This window comes from Phycomyces blakesleeanus (genome assembly GCF_001638985.1).
Source record: "Phycomyces blakesleeanus NRRL 1555(-) unplaced genomic scaffold PHYBLscaffold_15, whole genome shotgun sequence".
Taxonomy (NCBI): Eukaryota; Fungi; Mucoromycota; class Mucoromycetes; order Mucorales; family Phycomycetaceae; genus Phycomyces; species Phycomyces blakesleeanus.
In genome coordinates this window covers 749,999-768,499 of record NW_017265148.1, presented here as the reverse complement: position 1 = coordinate 768,499, position 18,501 = coordinate 749,999, and the positions used below count along the sequence as shown (strand labels likewise).

At 34.5% G+C, this 18,501-nt stretch overlaps 6 protein-coding genes across 6 annotated transcripts; 5 read left to right on the top strand and 1 right to left on the bottom strand.

The window, feature by feature from the left end:
- The first annotated feature begins 281 nt into the window (after positions 1-281).
- On the top strand, positions 282-2,492 carry PHYBLDRAFT_134673 (hypothetical protein). The gene is made up of 4 exons (XM_018429663.1): positions 282-426; positions 561-780; positions 864-1,227; positions 1,337-2,492. The coding sequence occupies exons 1-4, from the start codon at positions 335-337 to the stop codon at positions 2,092-2,094; spliced, it is 1,434 nt and encodes a 477-aa protein (XP_018289724.1). The 5' UTR covers positions 282-334; the 3' UTR covers positions 2,095-2,492.
- Positions 2,493-4,256: 1,764 nt separating this feature from the next.
- PHYBLDRAFT_114211 (Serine/Threonine kinase CK1) lies at positions 4,257-6,241 on the top strand (the record flags this gene model as incomplete). Its single annotated transcript, XM_018428377.1, has 6 exons — positions 4,257-4,380; positions 4,798-4,908; positions 5,165-5,313; positions 5,481-5,715; positions 5,785-5,955; positions 6,036-6,241. 6 exons carry the CDS (start codon positions 4,257-4,259, stop codon positions 6,239-6,241), a joined length of 996 nt encoding a protein of 331 aa, XP_018289723.1.
- A 1,105-nt stretch (positions 6,242-7,346) lies between these two features.
- Positions 7,347-8,417, top strand: PHYBLDRAFT_69979 (hypothetical protein; the record flags this gene model as incomplete). Its single annotated transcript, XM_018442192.1, has 3 exons — positions 7,347-7,367; positions 7,614-7,637; positions 7,728-8,417. The coding sequence occupies 3 exons, from the start codon at positions 7,347-7,349 to the stop codon at positions 8,415-8,417; spliced, it is 735 nt and encodes a 244-aa protein (XP_018289722.1).
- Positions 8,418-8,764: 347 nt separating this feature from the next.
- On the top strand, positions 8,765-10,148 carry PHYBLDRAFT_24620 (hypothetical protein; the record flags this gene model as incomplete). Its single annotated transcript, XM_018439851.1, has 5 exons — positions 8,765-8,920; positions 9,341-9,403; positions 9,539-9,639; positions 9,764-9,930; positions 10,060-10,148. 5 exons carry the CDS (start codon positions 8,765-8,767, stop codon positions 10,146-10,148), a joined length of 576 nt encoding a protein of 191 aa, XP_018289721.1.
- A 1,025-nt stretch (positions 10,149-11,173) lies between these two features.
- PHYBLDRAFT_69981 (hypothetical protein) lies at positions 11,174-12,610 on the bottom strand (the record flags this gene model as incomplete). The annotated part of the gene is made up of 3 exons (XM_018442193.1): positions 11,174-11,349; positions 11,419-12,375; positions 12,523-12,610. 3 exons carry the CDS (start codon positions 12,608-12,610, stop codon positions 11,174-11,176), a joined length of 1,221 nt encoding a protein of 406 aa, XP_018289720.1.
- Positions 12,611-13,706: 1,096 nt separating this feature from the next.
- Positions 13,707-15,493, top strand: PHYBLDRAFT_147432 (carbohydrate-binding module family 13 protein; the record flags this gene model as incomplete). The annotated part of the gene is made up of 8 exons (XM_018431864.1): positions 13,707-13,802; positions 13,952-13,981; positions 14,047-14,070; positions 14,143-14,191; positions 14,274-14,304; positions 14,686-14,980; positions 15,222-15,351; positions 15,450-15,493. The coding sequence occupies 8 exons, from the start codon at positions 13,707-13,709 to the stop codon at positions 15,491-15,493; spliced, it is 699 nt and encodes a 232-aa protein (XP_018289719.1).
- Positions 15,494-18,501: the final 3,008 nt, after the last annotated feature.

Below are 18,501 nucleotides of genomic sequence, written 5' to 3'. Positions count from 1 at the left end.
AGCAGTTTTTTCCCAAAGTGTAAATAGAGATGTCACACTTCAAATTAAGAAATCTAAATAAATAAAAAAATAGAAAAAAAAATAAAGGTCCAGTGTCGGGTCATCCAGATCCAGGTCCTTAATCGCCCAATCGTATTACTCTCATGACCTTGTTTTTTCGCACGCGTCATAAGAATCAAAACTCAGACGATACACAACAGAATCCCAAAAATGATAAATTTATTTATTTATTTATTTAATAATTAAAAATAATAGTATTTTTATTATATTATATACGTAATATTCTAGTTCCACTCTGCTTCTTCTTCTTCTTCTTTCTTCCTTATACTAAAAGATGTCAAGCCCAGTAGATACCTTTATTGAATACGCCGAAAAGAACCAGGAGGCCTACATTGACCGTCTCCGTAAGGCTGTAGCCATTCCAAGGTTAATTTAATATAATATCTTATCTCTCTCTGTCTTTGGACTTTGGGATTTATTTCGTTTTCTATAAACCGTCAGATACGCGTCAACCACACTTCTTTTTCCCATTTTAACCCTTCTAATTCAATTCAACCTAGTGTGAGTGGTGACCCTGCTTATCGTAAAGAAGTCTTCCGTATGGGCGAATTCTTGATTGATGAGCTCAAGGCTCTCGGTGCTTCGGTCGAGACACGCGACCCCGGTGTCCAGGACTTCCACGGAACTCCTCTTCCCTTGCCTCCAATTGTCTTGGCTACTATCGGAACCGATCCTGCCAAGAAGACTGTATTGGTCTATGGTCATTATGATGTCCAGCCCGTGAGTATTGCTTACAGATATGTGGATAAAAGAGTGACGCGCGTATAACTAAATTATATATATATATATTACTACTGTTCAAGGCTCTTAAAGAGGATGGATGGAACACCGATCCTTTCGAGTTGGTTGAAGACGAGAAGCACCGTCTTATTGGACGTGGTAGCAGTGATGACAAGGGTCCCGTTCTTGGCTGGATTAACGTAGTCGAGGCACACAAAGAGCTTGGCCTTGAATTGCCCGTCAACCTCAAGTTTTGTCTTGAGGGCATGGAGGAGTCTGGTTCAGAGGGTCTTGATGATATTATCTTTAACGAGGCCGACAAATACTTTAAGGATGTCGATGTTGTGTCTATCTCGGACAACTACTGGCTCGGTACCACTAAGCCTTGTGTTACCTACGGTCTTCGTGGTGTATCTTACTTCCATCTTACTGTCAAGGGACCCAAAGGTAATATTAATAACTGTGTATAGATGTGGGCGTGGGATTTATTATAGTATTGTATTATGCTAGAGTTGTCAATATATTTATATTTTATATTCACAAATTATTATTTTAGCTGATTTGCACAGTGGTGTGTTTGGTGCCACTATCCATGAGCCTATGACTGATCTGTTTGCGGTCATGAGCAAGTTGGTTACTCCAAAGGGAAAGATCCTGATTCCTGGAATCTACGACAATGTGCTGGCTGTGTCTGCCGAAGAGGAGAAGACCTATGATGATCTGTCCTTCACCATGCAGGAGCTCCATGACGCTGTTGGAAACGAGATCAACATTCACGATTCCGTCAAGGACACTCTTCAGCACCGTTGGAGATTCCCTTCGCTGTCTCTGCATGGTGTTGAGGGTGCATTCTACAACCCCGGTGACAAGACCGTCATTCCTGCCCGTGTGGTCGGCAAGTTCTCAATCCGCACTGTGCCCGACATGGAGCCCAAGCAGATTACCGAATTGGTCGAGAAGTACGTGAACGAGGAGTTTGCCAAGCTTGGGTCCAAGAACACAATGTCCATCTCATGCACTCATGCCGGCAACCACTGGGTGGCCAGTCCCAACCACTGGAACTATGTTGCGGCTTCCAATGCTGTCGAAAAGGTGTTTGGTGTTAAGCCCGATCTTACCCGTGAGGGAGGTTCTATCCCGGTCACTCTTTCTTTCCAGGATGCCCTCAAGAAGAATGTGTTGTTGCTTCCCATGGGACGTGGTGATGATGGTGCCCACTCTACAAACGAAAAATTGGATCGATCCAACTATGTTTCTGGTATCAAGTTGCTCGGCACCTACCTCTATGAGGTTGCTGAGGCAAAGCCAGAGTAAATAATATTGAAAGAGAAAAGAGAGGATGTACAAGAAAGAAAGATATAAAAAAATGTGTTATAATGAAGAGAGGGCTTTGCTTTGCTTTTCTCAACTTTCAACTACTCCTCCCTTCTTTTATCCCTCATTTCCTTATTCCTCTCCTACTCCTTTACCTTCTTCTTCTTTTCAATTCAACCTTGTTTCTTGCTTCTTGTATACACACACATACACACAATAGCGCATCTGTGTATTGTGTGTAAAAGAAGAGGAAATATGGAAAGGAAAAGAGGATATATAGCTTTATTTTCATTATATATTATTTTCACCCACAATTGCATAAATATAAATATTTTCTTTTTTATATATAAAAATATATAAATAAATATTTCTATTACTACTATTTTAATGTAAACAACAAAAAAGACGTTGAATTTAATGCTTTTGTGTGTGTGTGTGAGAGTGTGTTTTGTGGTGTACAGGTAATGTAATATCCAGGTTGTTTCAAAAAGAGTAACGTCAATATGTATAATACTGCACACTAATAAAGCCTGCTTTATTTTATCACTCTCTATATCTTGCCTTCTCTTCCCTTTCTTTTTCTTCTTTTATATGTACGTAAGAAATTAGCCCCTTTCTCCTTCTCTCCCCTTGCATTTAAAGAAGCAAGACTCTTTCTGCTTTTACTACATTCAATTAAAGAATATAATAATAGTAATAATGTAAAGTATACACAGTGACGTCCATTTCCTTTATATATATATATATATTTGGTATATTGCTCTTTACTACACAAACACCAATTTATATTTATGTGTGTGTGTGTAATATATAGAGTCATAAAAAGAAAGAACAAGAAGAACAAGATTGTGGAAAAACAAAAATAAAAGGTTGTTGTATTTCTTACAAGCATTAGAGATGCAGATTGATTTCCAACTCCTTTATTTTCACCCCAACTCCCAGCCCTCAAAAAGCCAAAAGCCAAAACCAAAACCAAAGCCAAAAGCCAAAAGAGCTCCCCCCTTATTATCATTATTATTTATGTAAAGTAAATAAATAAATATATTTTCACTAATTTAACAATCTACTTTATTTAATCGTATGTAAAAGATAGACAGATGTATAAATAAATATACTTCTTCCTTCTTCTGCTTCTGCTTCTGCTTCTTCTTCTTCTTCTTCTTCTTCTTCTGTTACTGCTTCTTACTACCATTACATAATACTTTTGTTGTTGGTGCTGGTATCTTTTGCTGTCTATCTTCTCCGCCTCCCACTATTTTCGTCTAACTGATATTGGTGACCACCTTAGTACCTTGTACGTACCTCTTTTTATATATATATATATATAAAAGAATTGTATTGTTATCATTTCATCGTTCGGCAGAGCTTCAGCCTACAGACACAGAAATACAAACACAATATTGCTACTTCAACAACAGCAACAGCAATAGCAACCATTACAATTACAATTACAATTATCATCTCTCTTACATGTTTTCACTTCCGCTCACACATCGTATCACAGTGCAATAATTACGTTTAATCGCTTCTCAGCAGCCACAAACATCTATTGAAATACACACAAACACCACATATAAAATATATATAAAAAAAGAAGATAAAAATAAAATAGAAACAGTCAGACAGACAGACAGACAGACAGACACCTTAATAGCCAAGCAGTCAAGTAACCAGAAAGCTAAACAGTTAAACAGACAGTCTAACAGTCTAACAGTCTAACAGTCTAACAGTCTAACAGACAGACAGAAATACTTTCTTCTTCCTCTTCCTCTTCCTCTTCTTCCTCTTCTTATATATACATATATATATATATTACTTTTATTTTATTTTATTTTATTTTTACTTTTACTTTTACTTTTACTTTTACTTTTACTTTTATATATATATATATTTTATATTATATTTTATTTTTATTCTTTCCTTTATTAAAAATAATAATCTCCCCTCCCTTCTCCTACTCTTCCTCCCCCTTTTTCCTTATCCTCCATAAGCAGAAAACAAACAAACAACCAACCAAAACAGCCAAAAGCAACCAAAACAACCAAAACAACCAGAGCAACAACAACCAAAGAAAAGAAAAACTCCCCTCTCCTTCAATACCAAACCAAAAAAAAAACCGAATCTGTTGTTAGATTGTTTAACTGTACGTCGGAAACAACTTGATGAGTAACCAACCTCGTTCTCACGGTACCAACCGATCCCTAGCCACGTCAGCCAACGTTGTAGGTGTTCATTACAAAGTTGGAAGAAAATTGGGAGAAGGAAGTTTTGGCATCATTTACGAAGGTAATCAATCATGACCTCTTTATATATATATATATATAATTACACATTCACTATTCATTATTTACTATTAGTAGTAATAGTAACAATACCGATAGCAATAGCAATAACAATAGCAGTAACAGTAACAATAACAGTAACAGTATCATTATAAATATCAGTATCAGTATCAGTATCATTAACAGAAGCAGTAGCAGTGGCAGTAGCAATATTATTACTAACAATATTATGATTATTATTATTATTATTATTATTATTATTATTATTATTATCGCTAGCCTTACTAGCTTAGTGTAGTATTACAATCATCATCATTATTATCATTTTTCTTATTTATTGGCAGATAATTAATATTTATATATTTATACTTATATTTATGTATATATCCATATATTTATATAACACATGTTGACTCAACAGGAACCAATCTACTCAATAGTCAACAAGTTGCCATCAAATTCGAACCTCGTAAATCAGATGCTCCCCAATTACGAGATGAGTACCGAACCTACAAGATTCTTGCTGGCTGCAGTAAGTTTCAAGAAATAAAGAAGAACCATAAGAATAAGAAGAAAAATACACATACATACACATACATACATATACATATACATATACATATACATATAGCATATAGCATATAGCATATAGCATATAGCATATAGCATATAGCATATTCCCTTATTCAAGATTTCAATACAACATAACGCAATATAACGCAACTTGAATAAATAAATAATAAAATGAATCAAACAAACCAAAAAAAAAACCCCCAAAAAAATTATAGCTGGAATTCCTACTGCCTACTACTTTGGACAAGAAGGCCTACACAACATCTTGGTCATTGATATGCTTGGTCCAAGTCTTGAAGATGTATTCGATATGTGTTCTCGCAAACTGAGTATCAAGACGGTAGCTATGCTTGCCAAGCAAATGGTAACGTTTCAAACATACATATTATATATATATAAAAGAGTACAAGTAACGGATATATTCTGTTGAGATTAGATACCTCATATTCACTCACACATATATATTTCTTTCTTTCTTTCTTTCTTTCATTCATTTTATGTATATACATTTATTGTTGGTTTCTCCCACAGATTACCCGTGTACAGAGTGTTCATGAACGTAACTTGATTTACCGTGACATCAAACCAGACAACTTTCTGATTGGTCGTCCAAACACAAAGACCGCCACAATGGTCTACATGATCGATTTCGGTATGGCCAAACAATACCGAGATCCAAAGACAAAGCAGCATATCCCTTATAGAGAACGCAAGAGTCTGTCCGGAACTGCAAGATACATGAGTATCAATACCCACCTAGGAAGAGGTAAAATTTTGCTTTTTAAACATAATTATAAATTTATTTTACTTATTGATTTGGTTGGGTTTTATATAGAACAATCAAGAAGAGATGATTTGGAATCTCTTGGCCATGTATTCATGTACTTTTTGAGAGGCTCACTTCCATGGCAAGGGCTTAAGGCAGCCACAAACAAGCAAAAGTATGAGAAGATTGGAGAAAAAAAGCAGTCGACTGCTGTAAAGGATCTCTGTGCCGGATTTCCAGGTAATATATATATATTATTGATAATTATTGATAATTATTGATAATTAATTGTTATACTTTCTTTTCTTGGTCGCTTGTAGAGGAGTTTGGAATCTACCTTCAATATGTGCGTAAACTCGGTTTTGAAGAGTCGCCAGATTATGATTTCTTGCGCGAGTTGTTCAACAAGGTTTTGAGAGTAAGAGGCGAAACAGAAGATTTTGTGTATGATTGGACATTGTTGAATAATGGCAAAGGATATGAGGTAAGTTTACTATTACTGCTGCTATTGGTGTATATGTCTTAACTCTTTTTTTTCTTTTATTAATCAATAAGAATAATCGCTATACAAGCACTTCTGCTGCTGCCGGTGCCGGTGGTGCTGCCAATGCTAATAATAATAATACTACTAATACTCCAGTTATTGTTGGCGATCAAATATCGCATGTCAAACCAGATGCGGTCCGTGTCCAAAGACAGGCCGAACACCCTTACCAGAACCTGTCTCCGATGCAGAACACTTCCAACCAAGGCGCCCACAATCATGGAGACCAACTGGCCAATGATCCTCCACGGAAACAAGGCTTTTGGCATACATTGTTAACAGTTGTTACTTGCGGAATGTGCTCTTGTTTTTAAAAAGGCAAACAAAGAGAGAGAGAGAGAGAGAGAGAGAGAGAAAAAGGAAAAAGAAGAAACAAGCAATACCACACAACAACTACTTTTACCGACAACAAACCAATAGCAAATTCAACATCAATTCTTAACGCCAACACTGCCAACACCAACAGAAAACTCGTCCTCCTCCTTAAAGAAATTATCACCTTCTACAACAAAGAAAGAAGAAAGATGAAAGAAGAATGAAAGAATGAAAGAAGAGTGAGAAAGATATATATATATAAAAGAAAACAAGTGCGCGAGAGAGCGAACAAGCAGGAAAAGAGCAAAAGAAATAGAAAGATATAGAAAGGTTCTTATTCTTCTTCTTCTTCTACTACTACTACTACTACTACTACTACTACTACTACTACTACTACTACTACTACTGCTTCTTCTTCTTTTTTTCTTTCTTTATATCAACCAACAATAATAACAAACACCCTCCAAAAAAAGCAGAAAGCAAGAGAGAAAAGGAGAGCTGTCTCTTACTTTAATTCATTCATTAATTCATTAATTCACTCACTCATTCATTCATTCAGTCATTCTTTATTTCTTTCTTTCGATTCTTTCTTTCTTTATTTTATTTTATTTTCTACTAATATTACCACATGCTTCTTCTAATACCTTGACGCCGTTAAACTTTTATTTATATATATATTTATATATTCTTATATATTCTTATATATATATATATCTATTTATTTTATCATCTGTATTGTCCAAAAAGGAGGGAAATAGAAATTGAAACCATAATGGTAATAGTAATGGTAATAGTAAGGGAGGGAGGAGGGGGTAATGTAATAAGAGTAGATAATAAGGCTAAAGAAAGTATAAAGAGTGGATAAAGTTAAGAGTCTTACAATCAAATGGTAAACTGTACAAGGTGCCTCTTATCTCTATGACAACAATACTTGAATATAATTGCAATATCTATATATAAAAATAAATCAATAACCATGACAACAAACAACAACAACAAAAAGAAGTAAAATAAAATACAAGCCTCTTTATATATATAGGTGTATCTACACAAAGTAGTCAAGGTACACAACAGCAACAAATACAATACAAGATAAGCAAATAAACAAACATATATCTTTCTCTTGTTTCTACTTCACAAAACACAATAATAGTTCATTTTCATGATATCAAGTTATTCCGATGGAGTCATGACCCATCACTATCTATCGACTGCGGCGTGGCGCACTAGCATCAACCATCGTACGAGCATCTTATTTCATTTCCAGACTCTTGCTTCACCAGATGAAGGGCTTGAATTGCTCCACAAACAGTTTGGATCAAACATAATTGCTGCAAAAGTGGATACCACTACGACTACTAGCAGTTGTAGTAGTTGTAGTAGTTGTAGTAGTTGTAGTAGCTGTAGTAGTAGTAGTAGTAGTAGTAGTAGTAGTAGTAGTAATATAATTGGTAGTGGTACGGACACTATTATTGAGGTTGTGTTTGGTTCTCTAGAGTACAAAACCGAGGCTCTGTTAAAAGGAGTCTGTGTTGAGTACAGAGAGTCAAAAATGTGCAAGGTGACTGCGACAAGAACGCTGGATCCATTCTATGATTATACAATCCTATCCATCTGGGGACTTCCACTTGAGAGTTTAAAAGACGCCGAAAGAAAGGTACAGACTTCTATTGCGCCATTATTGGGCAAAGTTGTTGGTCTTGTGTGCTCTGTTCATCCGGTTTGTGGATTCTACGACGGCAGCATGGAAGTCGTGTTACGCGGTCACGAACATAGTCTCTTGAACACAATATATCTGAGGTCCTACCGAGCGGAATTTCCTCTCAGAAAAACATTGATATGATCACAATCACAACCTGCATATGTAATAAAAGATGAATTCTAATACAAAGCACATTTACATTTGCGACTTGCTAAGAAAAGAAGAAGAAAATGTTAATTTATTTTTTGGTTAATTTGATTGAGTGTTAGTGATTATCTACACTACACTACACTACACTACACTACATTATACTATACTATACTATACTATACTATACTATACTATACTATACTACATAGGCATAATATATGTACATATTTATTGTTGAGCTCCGAAATTTGTCAAGTCACAGCAATACATAGCATTTTTATTTATTTTTTATTTTAATTTTTTTGTTGGAATTGCAAGTTAATTCTCTCATCTACACAATGATCGACCTTGGACATCCTGAACCTGTTGTACCCGGACAGAGACTAGGATATGCAGAAGACTATTCTGCAGGAACCGGCACCTATGAACGCGATGGACTGCTTTATTCGAGTGTAGTTGGACTGCGCCATGTTCTCCAAGCAGCCGAAGGACAAGTAAGCCTATTATTCTTATTGTTATTATTACTATTATTTAATTGTGGCTATGGCTGCTGTTACATATATAAGCAATAGAGAGAGAGTTATAAATAAATACATAATCACATACATACTCTTCCGTTATTGATATGATTTTGATTTTGATTTTGATTTTGATTTTGGGCTGAATTGGGAGGGGAGGCTGTCCAAATCAATATCTAAATCAAAATCAATATCTATCTCTATATATATATTTTCTCTCTCTTATTTGTATATGAATATAAATACAAATACAAATACAGATACAAATCCAAATAAATAAATGAATATATATATATATATATATATATATATATATATTTCTTTCTTTTTTTCTGTATATTTTTGTATGTATTTTTTTTTTGTTTTTTGGTTTTGGTTTTTGATTTTTGGGCTTAGTTACCACTCCTCACTGTCACACGTGAAAAAGAACAATCTGCTGTACCAGAAGTTGGTAGTGTGGTAAATGATAATATTAATAATAATAAACAAATTTATATCTATATATATTTTATTTTTTGGTTTTTAATTTTTGGGTTGTTTCATTTATTTTGGGTACTTGATATTGTTTTGGATTTTGTTGTGGTTGTACAATAGATCACAGGTAAAGTGATTCGAGTGAGTCCAATGCAAGCCGTTGTAGCAATCATGGTAGTAGGTGAAGTGCCTTGCAAGGAGGATTTCGTGGGATCTATTCGGTAAGCAAAACAAATGGCCAAATGACCAAATGACCAAATGAATTAACATTTTTCTGATCTCAATGTTAATATGTGTATTCCTTTGTACTGCATACTTACTTATTGGGATAACAATCGCAATTAGTGTGCAGGATGTTAGGGCTGCTGAAAAGGACAAGGTCAAGATCTACAATTCATTCAGACCCGGAGACATTGTTCAGGCAGAGGTTATTTCTCTTGGCGATGCGCGTTCCTATGTTTTGTCTACAGCCAAGAATGAACTGGGCGTAATCTTTGCCACTAGTGTAGCAGGTAAGAAATATTAAAATTAATATATATATATATGTATCTATGCATATTTTGTTATTACTTTCTTACATGACTTGACTGACTGACTGACTGACTGACTGATTGTTTGTTTGTTTGTTTATTTGATTGTAGGTGCTACTATGATCCCGGTGTCTTGGCAAGAAATGCAGTGTCCAAAAACCAAAGCAATCGAATACCGTAAATGTGCAAAGCCATTTTAGAAATTTTCTTTATTTTCTTTATCACTTGTTGCTATCTAGCTATCTAGCTATATATATATATATATATATATATATATTGTTTCATTTCATTTCATTTCATTTTATTCTATTCTATGCTTTTCTTTGTTTTATTATAATTTTATTTTATTTTTTGAAACAATGCGCGTGTACGTTTGGCGCGTGTTTGTAATTCGTCTGTTTATTATCAAAACCACATAATGATTGTTCCTTGTTAATTTAAAGGGAAATAACTAACTTGGATAGCTAACCAACCAGCTGTTTGTTATATCTTTTATTGATTGTTTCAATTTCTATTGTAAAAATAAAAGAAGAGATGAATAAATGGGTAGTTTAGGTTAAAGTATAGTAACAATGGATTTGGTGCTCCTCTCTTTATCTCTCATTATAGATACATCTGTATGTGATGTGCTTGTGTATCCAACTCTGGTCACAAATAATTGTGAATTGTAATTGTGCTTCAGTATTTATATATGTGCATCTAAGGGGTTGAATTTATGTTTATATATTTATATATTTAGGTATCAAAACAAGAAGGAGAAAAGGATCTTTAAGAAATGTTTAAAGATGTGTGCATTTTTGTAATGAAACAATTATTTATATTATTATTTTTAATACGTTTTATTAAGCAGTAATGGTAGTATATATATATATTTTTGGTTGAAATTACGTAAAATACAATAAGTTATATGAAATACATAAAGAAAAACATGAAAGGTATGAATGATATTTACAATTAATAGAAAGTTTGTAGTAGTAGTAGTAGTAGTAGTAGTAGTAAGGATGATAATGATAGCAGTAACAAGAGCAGTAGCAATGTGTGTGCTGATTTGTAGTGTATAAAAGGTAGAACAAAGAAAAAAGAGAGAAATATAGTGTACAAAATAATAAGAATATATAATATGTATATATAAGAAGAAGTAGAAGCAGAAGCAGAAGCAGAAGTAGCAAAGTATGAAGATGAAGATGAAGATGAAATTTTTTTTTAAAGTATTTTCTTTTCTTTTTTAGACTTTAACTTCAACTTCACTTTCACCTTCAACTCCAGCGTTTTCATCTTCATTTTCATTCTCAATGGGGCTGAGTAGCTTTCCGATATGAGAAGGTACTTTGTCTTGAGGGTATCGCCATTCAGGGTGGCTGAAGAGAGCAAGAGTATCGGATCTTTCCCACTTTGGAGTATCTGTCAAAAAGGCAGAGCAAGAATAAGTAAGTATAAAGCAAAGATAATTATAATTATAATTAGACTCACCAATGGCAGAGGGATGGCTGAGCATGCCCTGTAACTCCAACTCCAACAACGTTGCACGGCACGACACATCACGATGGACCTGCAAGTTGTGATAGCGGGATGGAATCCTCTTACAGCTGTGACCGCTGCGATAAGCCAAAAAGGTCAATGCAGCCTGATCCTGACGATGGTTGATGCGCGACGAGCCTGCAGGGGCAATGCAGTTCTTGACCAGACCACACTCGTACCATGGCTCCATAATGGTGTCTACAATCGTCTGGTTTGTGGTGTCGAATCCAATGGCGGCACCGTTGCAATTGATGTTCCGGGCGTATTCTTCGGGGGAGGCATCATAGTACTTGTACATGCCCGGGTGGGTCCAGCGGGCCATCATGTACGAGCTGCGGGGAGACCAGAATCCGCCAGACTGGCGCACGATGGATGGAATGTAGCGCAAAAAGTCGGTTGTGACAATGTTGCCTGCGTCGAGCCAGATGAGAGTTCCGCCGTACCGGATGCGTGCCTCGTGCACAATGCCAGTCTTCCAGGCGTACTCGCCCGCATTGATGGCCACATCCCAGAACCGGGGATACTTGTAGTAGTCCAGGGTCACGACATCATCAATGAGGCCGTTGGACTGCAGCTGGTCCAGCACAGGCAATTGGGTGCGGTTCATGCCAATGTTATAAACAGCAATGCGTGGAAACTCGGATGGATCGAGCTCAGGGCGCAATTTGTTGAGTGCATAGAGGAAGTTTTCGAGTGCACACAAGTGGTTCGCACTGGAGCCGGTGATGATTGTGTAAGGGAAGGTGGGTGGTGCTAATTGTTGTTGTTGTTTTTGTTGTTTTTGTGATAATGCGATTGGGGCTTGGTTGGCAATGGTTGCCTGGTGGATTGTTTCTTTAAAGACCTTTGCTTCGTGAGGCGGTCTCCACTCAGGGCGACACAGATTGATATCTGAGGCACAGCTGTTGACTAAGAATGGTAAGAATGGTAATTATAGTAACAATTACAATACAAAATATACATTAGTAAGTAAATCATCATCTGTGCGTCAAAAAAAAAGAAATTATATAGAATTTCTTTGTGAAAAGTGTGGATAAGGTTTGTTTTATTACTCACGCATACTGTTACGTTGGACACTGGCTCTAAAGGTGGTTGTGAAGAAGAAGCCGAGCAGAAAGACAATGAGAAGCTGGATGAGGAGCATCTTCTTTGACAGTTGCTTGGATGAAATGGAAATCTTGGGTAAAAAATGAATTGCCATGGCAACTAAATGATATTGTTGTTGGTATTGTTGTTGCCTCGTGATTTTTTTTTTCTTTTTCTCTCTTTCTTTTCTTTCTCTCTTTCTTTCTCCTTTACAGTTAAAGAAAAAGAAAATAATTAATTAAATAAAAAGGGTAACGAAAAGAAAAAAGTTAGAAGAAGAAAAGAGAGAGAGAGACAAAATAAATAAAAGGACCTTTTTATTTATTTATTTATTTTTATAACTTTTTTTTCTTTTTATTTTTTCTTTGTTACTCCTGTGCTTATTTTTTCTATTCTATTTTTTATTTCTTTCCTTTTTGGGAATGTATGATATTGGATTCTAAAATAGGGGCAGGGCAGGAAAAGAAAAGAAAAGGGTTTTATATTATAAATAAATTCTATATTCAGTTTGTTCCACTCTCAAAATTGAAGTTTTTTTTTTTTGGTTGTTGGCTGGGTTATAAAATAAAATAAAATAAAATAAAATAAAGGTGGCTGCGGAACCATAGATGAGGAGGAGAATAGTAAAGCTATGTGTAGAGTGTATTTTGTTATATAAAAGGGTTGACCCTTGTGGCTTGAATATTTGCCTTTCAAATCAAAGCTTATCTAAAGGCTGATGAGCAAACAACACCAACCAATGGCCAGCACTCAAGCCAATAACTCCAACTCATACCACACTCTCTATTTAACCGTCTGACTGGCTGGATTGTGTATCATTATATGTGGGTGACACCATGTCCTAATGGGTATTTATAGCTTATTCGATTCAGATCAAAAATAATAATAAAGAATTGTCCTGCGACAGGTCATATGTTTTGTTGGCTGTGTAGTTGGAGTGTGGATATCTTTAAGGATATTGAAAATTGTGCTCTACATTATAATTTCTTGGTGACGCAACCAAAACCTGTATCATTCACAAGAACATTCATTCCAGTCTCCTTGGTGGGGAGATTTATATAGCCAAAAAGAAAGAAATAAAAAAAAATTACAACAATTTAATCAACAAGATTCTTATTCTATTGCACATCTCTCTTTCCCTTATTTCCAAATCAATGGCTGGATACTCAAACGACTTTTCGGATGGCTTCTTCTTTATACGCAGTAAAGATAGGCCGATGGCTGTGGATGTAAATGATGGTAGTATGCTGGTAATATTATAATACAACTCATAAAGAGGTTGGTTTTACAAGAAGAAAGCTTGTAACTCCACCAGAAATGTCTTAAAAGGCACTAATACTTTTAATAAACGCGTTTCTTTTTATACATTGATACATATAAAAATAAATATCTCCTTAAGAATGACGCCCATATCATTATATGGCCCCAGGTAAGTTCCCAGGACCTTTTTGGTTTCATGCCCTAACCTTTTTACTTGTTTGTTTGTGCGATAAGAAACATACCGACAGTATAAACCAGGTAAAGAAAATATCTAATGAATGAATCCATGAGTGAGCTGGTAAAGTCTAAATGGAGTGATTTGTGTGCCAGCTGTGGATGCACGAAGATGGATTCTTGCTGAATAAGAAATCAGGACTAGGTGAGTACAAAGCAAGCCAACAATACAACACAGCACAACACAGCAGATCAGATCAGATCATAATATACACTATATAGTCCAGTGTATGGTATGATAGACTATCGTAGAGTAGAGTAAGACAGAAGAAGCAAAATAGACAGAATAGACAGAACAGAACAAGCAGAACAAGCAGAACAAGCAGAAAAGGTGCTACGTGCTATGTGCCACACAAACCTTGTAAAACCATTAACACCAAAATAATAATAATAATAATGTAGTTCCGTTTAAGCTTATTTCGTTTTCTCTTCTTCTTTGCTATTCTCATATATTATTTATCACTATTGATATTAACATCATCATTCTTTTGTATATTATCCATTGCATTCTGTTCTTTACAGCCCTAGATATAAGAGGAGGTTTGAAACAAGACTATATACATTATTTTATTATTATTATCAGCCTCATTGCATACAAGGCTTTTCTTTCTTCTTTTATTCAATGTGATTGATAATAAGATATAATGCTAAGGCTGAGTCTAATGCTAAGGCTAAGTATAAGGCTAAGTACAAGGCTAAGTACAAGGCTAAGGTCAAGGCTAAGGTCAAGGCCAAGACTAAGAATTATACTGATGAGGCTTGTAATTTCATCAAACATACGTATATCTGTTTGGTGTTGGCAGGTGATATTAAAAAGGATAAATCTCTGGTTCAGTATGCGCGTAAATCTGGATTGGCTTACAACCAACGATGGAAGTATCAAGATGGTTTCATTTTCCCCGCAGCTGCCCCTCATCTCAGCCTAGACATACGGGTAAATCTATATAATTTTTTTTTCACACACACGTCAATTTCTATATATATGCATATTTCTATATATAATGGTGATGGTGATGATGATGATGATATTGTTGTTGCTTAAATTCAAGGGTCAAGGTTCAAGGTTCAAGATTGAAGATTCTAAATTCTAGATTCTAAATTGAATAGTCAATTATATCATATTGAGATATCTTACTATTTCTTCTTTTATCCTAAACACATCTGTATCTCATTAGGGAGACCACAAAGAAGGTAGCTTTATCTTCCTCAATACAAAGATGTCAGGCGTCTCTAGCCAACAATGGCTTGTTGAACCCTTTGAGAATGAGCGCTCCAAACAAGATCTTGAATTACTCCGGCCATCAGGTATTTTTTATGTGTATATAAAAGATAAATAAAATTCACCCTTATTTTACCTGCTCACTCCGCCTCTTTTTCCTTTTCTTCCTTTTATAATCATTTAGTCAAGTTATCTATCAATCGTTGCTCCGATTCCAAGACCAGATAATATATATATACATATATAATACATGATTATAGTCTATTTTCAAAAAATCTAATCGTATTTTTATGTATAATTTGTATCATAAAAATTTCGAAAACATGACATTAATTTTTTTTTGGAATTTTATTTTTATTGATACCGCCAATGCATACAATGGTATATGATTATATGGGAGTTAGGAGTAAGTTCATGTACTTTTTGGGCAGTAGTAATTCACAGTGTATGGGCACAGTAATGAGTACACCAAATAACATAAGCTATGGTAGATACACCCATACATGTTAAAAGGAATTCAAACCCTTTAGTTCACGACGTCATGTCTCGTCTCTCAAGAAACAAGCCATTATCAGCCAAGGATGGTGTGTAATTCCAATTGGCAAACGTTGAATTTACGTTGACCCTCAATTCGTTGATACGCACTTCAACTGCCAAATATCAGGATGGTTTAGAAGAGGTGTAAGTATTGGCAAGAAATCCATTGAGCACAGACCACACCAAAATTAGGTGGTTATATTCAAACAAAAGTGCGGTATGCCGATTGTCCCGAGTAAACCTGTGTCAATCGAGCCATTATAGATACTTGCCTAAATGACAATATGTCTTTAAAAACAATACCTCTTATATCATGAGTCTATCCAATTTAGCATTGAATACACTTTACATATAATATGTTCCTGAGAGAATAGAAAAGAATGTGAAACAGGTTATTTGAATTGAATTGAAACATGGTAGATAAATTTATAAATTTAGACACTGAGTGGAGTATCTGGGAAAAAAAATTCTATTTTTTGAAGAACCTCTTTCTTTCTTTCTCTTTCTTTCTTTCTTTTCTCTATCCCGCCTGCCTCACATTAATTTTTGGAGGGTCAATACTCCGCGCCAATAGAAAAATTAAACAAATTCAAAACTTAGTATCTATCTAGCTTTACATATTCAAGAGAATAATAGTAAAGAATACTACTTGGAGTTTCCCGAATTGTACTTTGATGTAGTCCATTTAGTAAAAACTTTAAAAAGAGTCCAAGATTCTTTTAGGATATGATGCACGGTACTCTTATTCAATTTTTGGTTTATTTTTAAAAACAAAACAAAACAATCGTCAAAGGAATCCCCGCTTCAACACTAGACCAAGTAGCAGGCGCGGCTTGTTCCTAGGCAACGTAAAAACCAATCCTGGTTTGAATAATTTAATTTTTTTTAAAAATAATAATAATAATAATAATATTATTTCTATTTTAAGACAATATTGTATTGTAATCTATTGTATAAAATAATTCAACACTAATTAAACTATACTAAAAAAAAATTGGCATTCTTTCTTTGTATGTGTGTAGATATCTATATATTTTTGCTTTCTATAAATATACATGTATAAAATAAAAGGCGATTTGAATTGACTTGCAGCAACCAAAAAAAAAAAAACACCCCCTCAAACACAATCGATTGGTGACGGACAAAGCCAAGGAACCCAAAGAAAGCCTTACAACGATTTGTGTCACAAGAAGTAAAGACAAAACTGACAAAAATTATTTCAAATATAACATAACGATTTTATTTATATATATATATGTGTGTGTGTGTGTGTTTAGGTAAGTAGGGTAATTATTTGAGGTTCTTGAGGATGTGACCCGTGAAGCAAGAAAAATGCGGCTCGGCGGTACTACAGCAGAGAATACGAACCTTTAACGCGAAGTTCATCAAGCTAAATAAATAGCTCCACACTATATAGTATCTATTCTACTTTTTGTTTTTGTTTTATTATATCAGTAATCAATTCACCTACTCATGCATTCATTCATTCATTTAGTTAGTTAGTTTGTCGGCTTAGTTCAATATAGCTAGCCATTAATTTTCCCAGCGAATTGTATTACAAACATACAAAAAAAAAAGAAAGAAAGGAAAAAAAACACAAATGTTAGTGTGTGAATGTTTACGTTGCCATGACAACCTACCTATCAACATGTCATTTTATATGTATACACATATATAATTTTTTTTTGGCTGGCTGTTGAGAATGGAATAATTATTTTGGTGCACAGACCAACCTTCTTCTTCTTCTTAATTTTCTTATTCTTTAATTGTTCTAATATTTCCCTCTCCTTATCTATTTAACTATATTCATGTATGTACATATATATATGCAGTAGTGTTAATAATGGTAGTCATGGTAATGGTGACAATTTTCAATAAGGATTATCATTAAATTATATACAAAATCGACTTTATCCATTTTATAAGTATGAGTGTGTATATATTTCTTATCAATAAGTAACAATAATCTTAAAGTCAAAAACAGTAAATGATAATGAGTACAAGATGTGCCTGGTTGAGGTTCTTGTTCTTACCAAGATTATATATATTATTCACTTTTGTTCAACACACATCCTGGTTTGGTAGTTTTAGATATATATATGGATAGATAGATAGAAATAAAGGCTTATAGTGATTTCTCCTTGTACTTGTACTTTGTACATTCAAAAATTCCAAAAAAAAGGTGTAATACATATATATTATCGTAAGACAAATAAAAAAAAAGGCACCCATTCCTTGGTGTGTGATAAGGGAGAGAGAAAAGAAGTAACGGGAAAAAGAAAAGAAATAAAAAAAGGGATACAAGGGATATATGTATTTAACAAGGGTCCAGTAATAGTAGTAGTAGCTGTATTATTATTAAGAAAAAGAAAAAGAAAAAGGACCGCAAGAGACGAGTCTTTATGACATACATGACATATTGACATATGGACATAATAAGACTATAAATTATTACATGTACCTAGAAAATTCGCATATAATAAAGTGGTCTACAATGCTCTAGAATTCAACCAGTTTATTGTACAATTTGTAGTTTAATTCCAAAAACAGTAACATAAAAAAAAGGTCACTCGGTTATTCACTCATTGAAACAAACAATAAAGCACACAAAAGAAAATGAAGAAGATAAAGAACAAAAGAGAGTTTGTTGTGGAATTCTAGTATCAAAGGAATAAGCCACTGCCAGATGTGCAACGGTT

Coding starts and splice junctions, on each gene's coding strand:
- PHYBLDRAFT_134673 (XM_018429663.1), top strand. CDS start 335: ATGTCAAGCCCAGTAGATACCTTTATTGAATACGCCGAAAAGAACCAG. Junction 427..560: donor AAGGCTGTAGCCATTCCAAG/GTTAATTTAATA, acceptor AATTCAACCTAG/TGTGAGTGGTGACCCTGCTT. Junction 781..863: donor GTCATTATGATGTCCAGCCC/GTGAGTATTGCT, acceptor CTACTGTTCAAG/GCTCTTAAAGAGGATGGATG.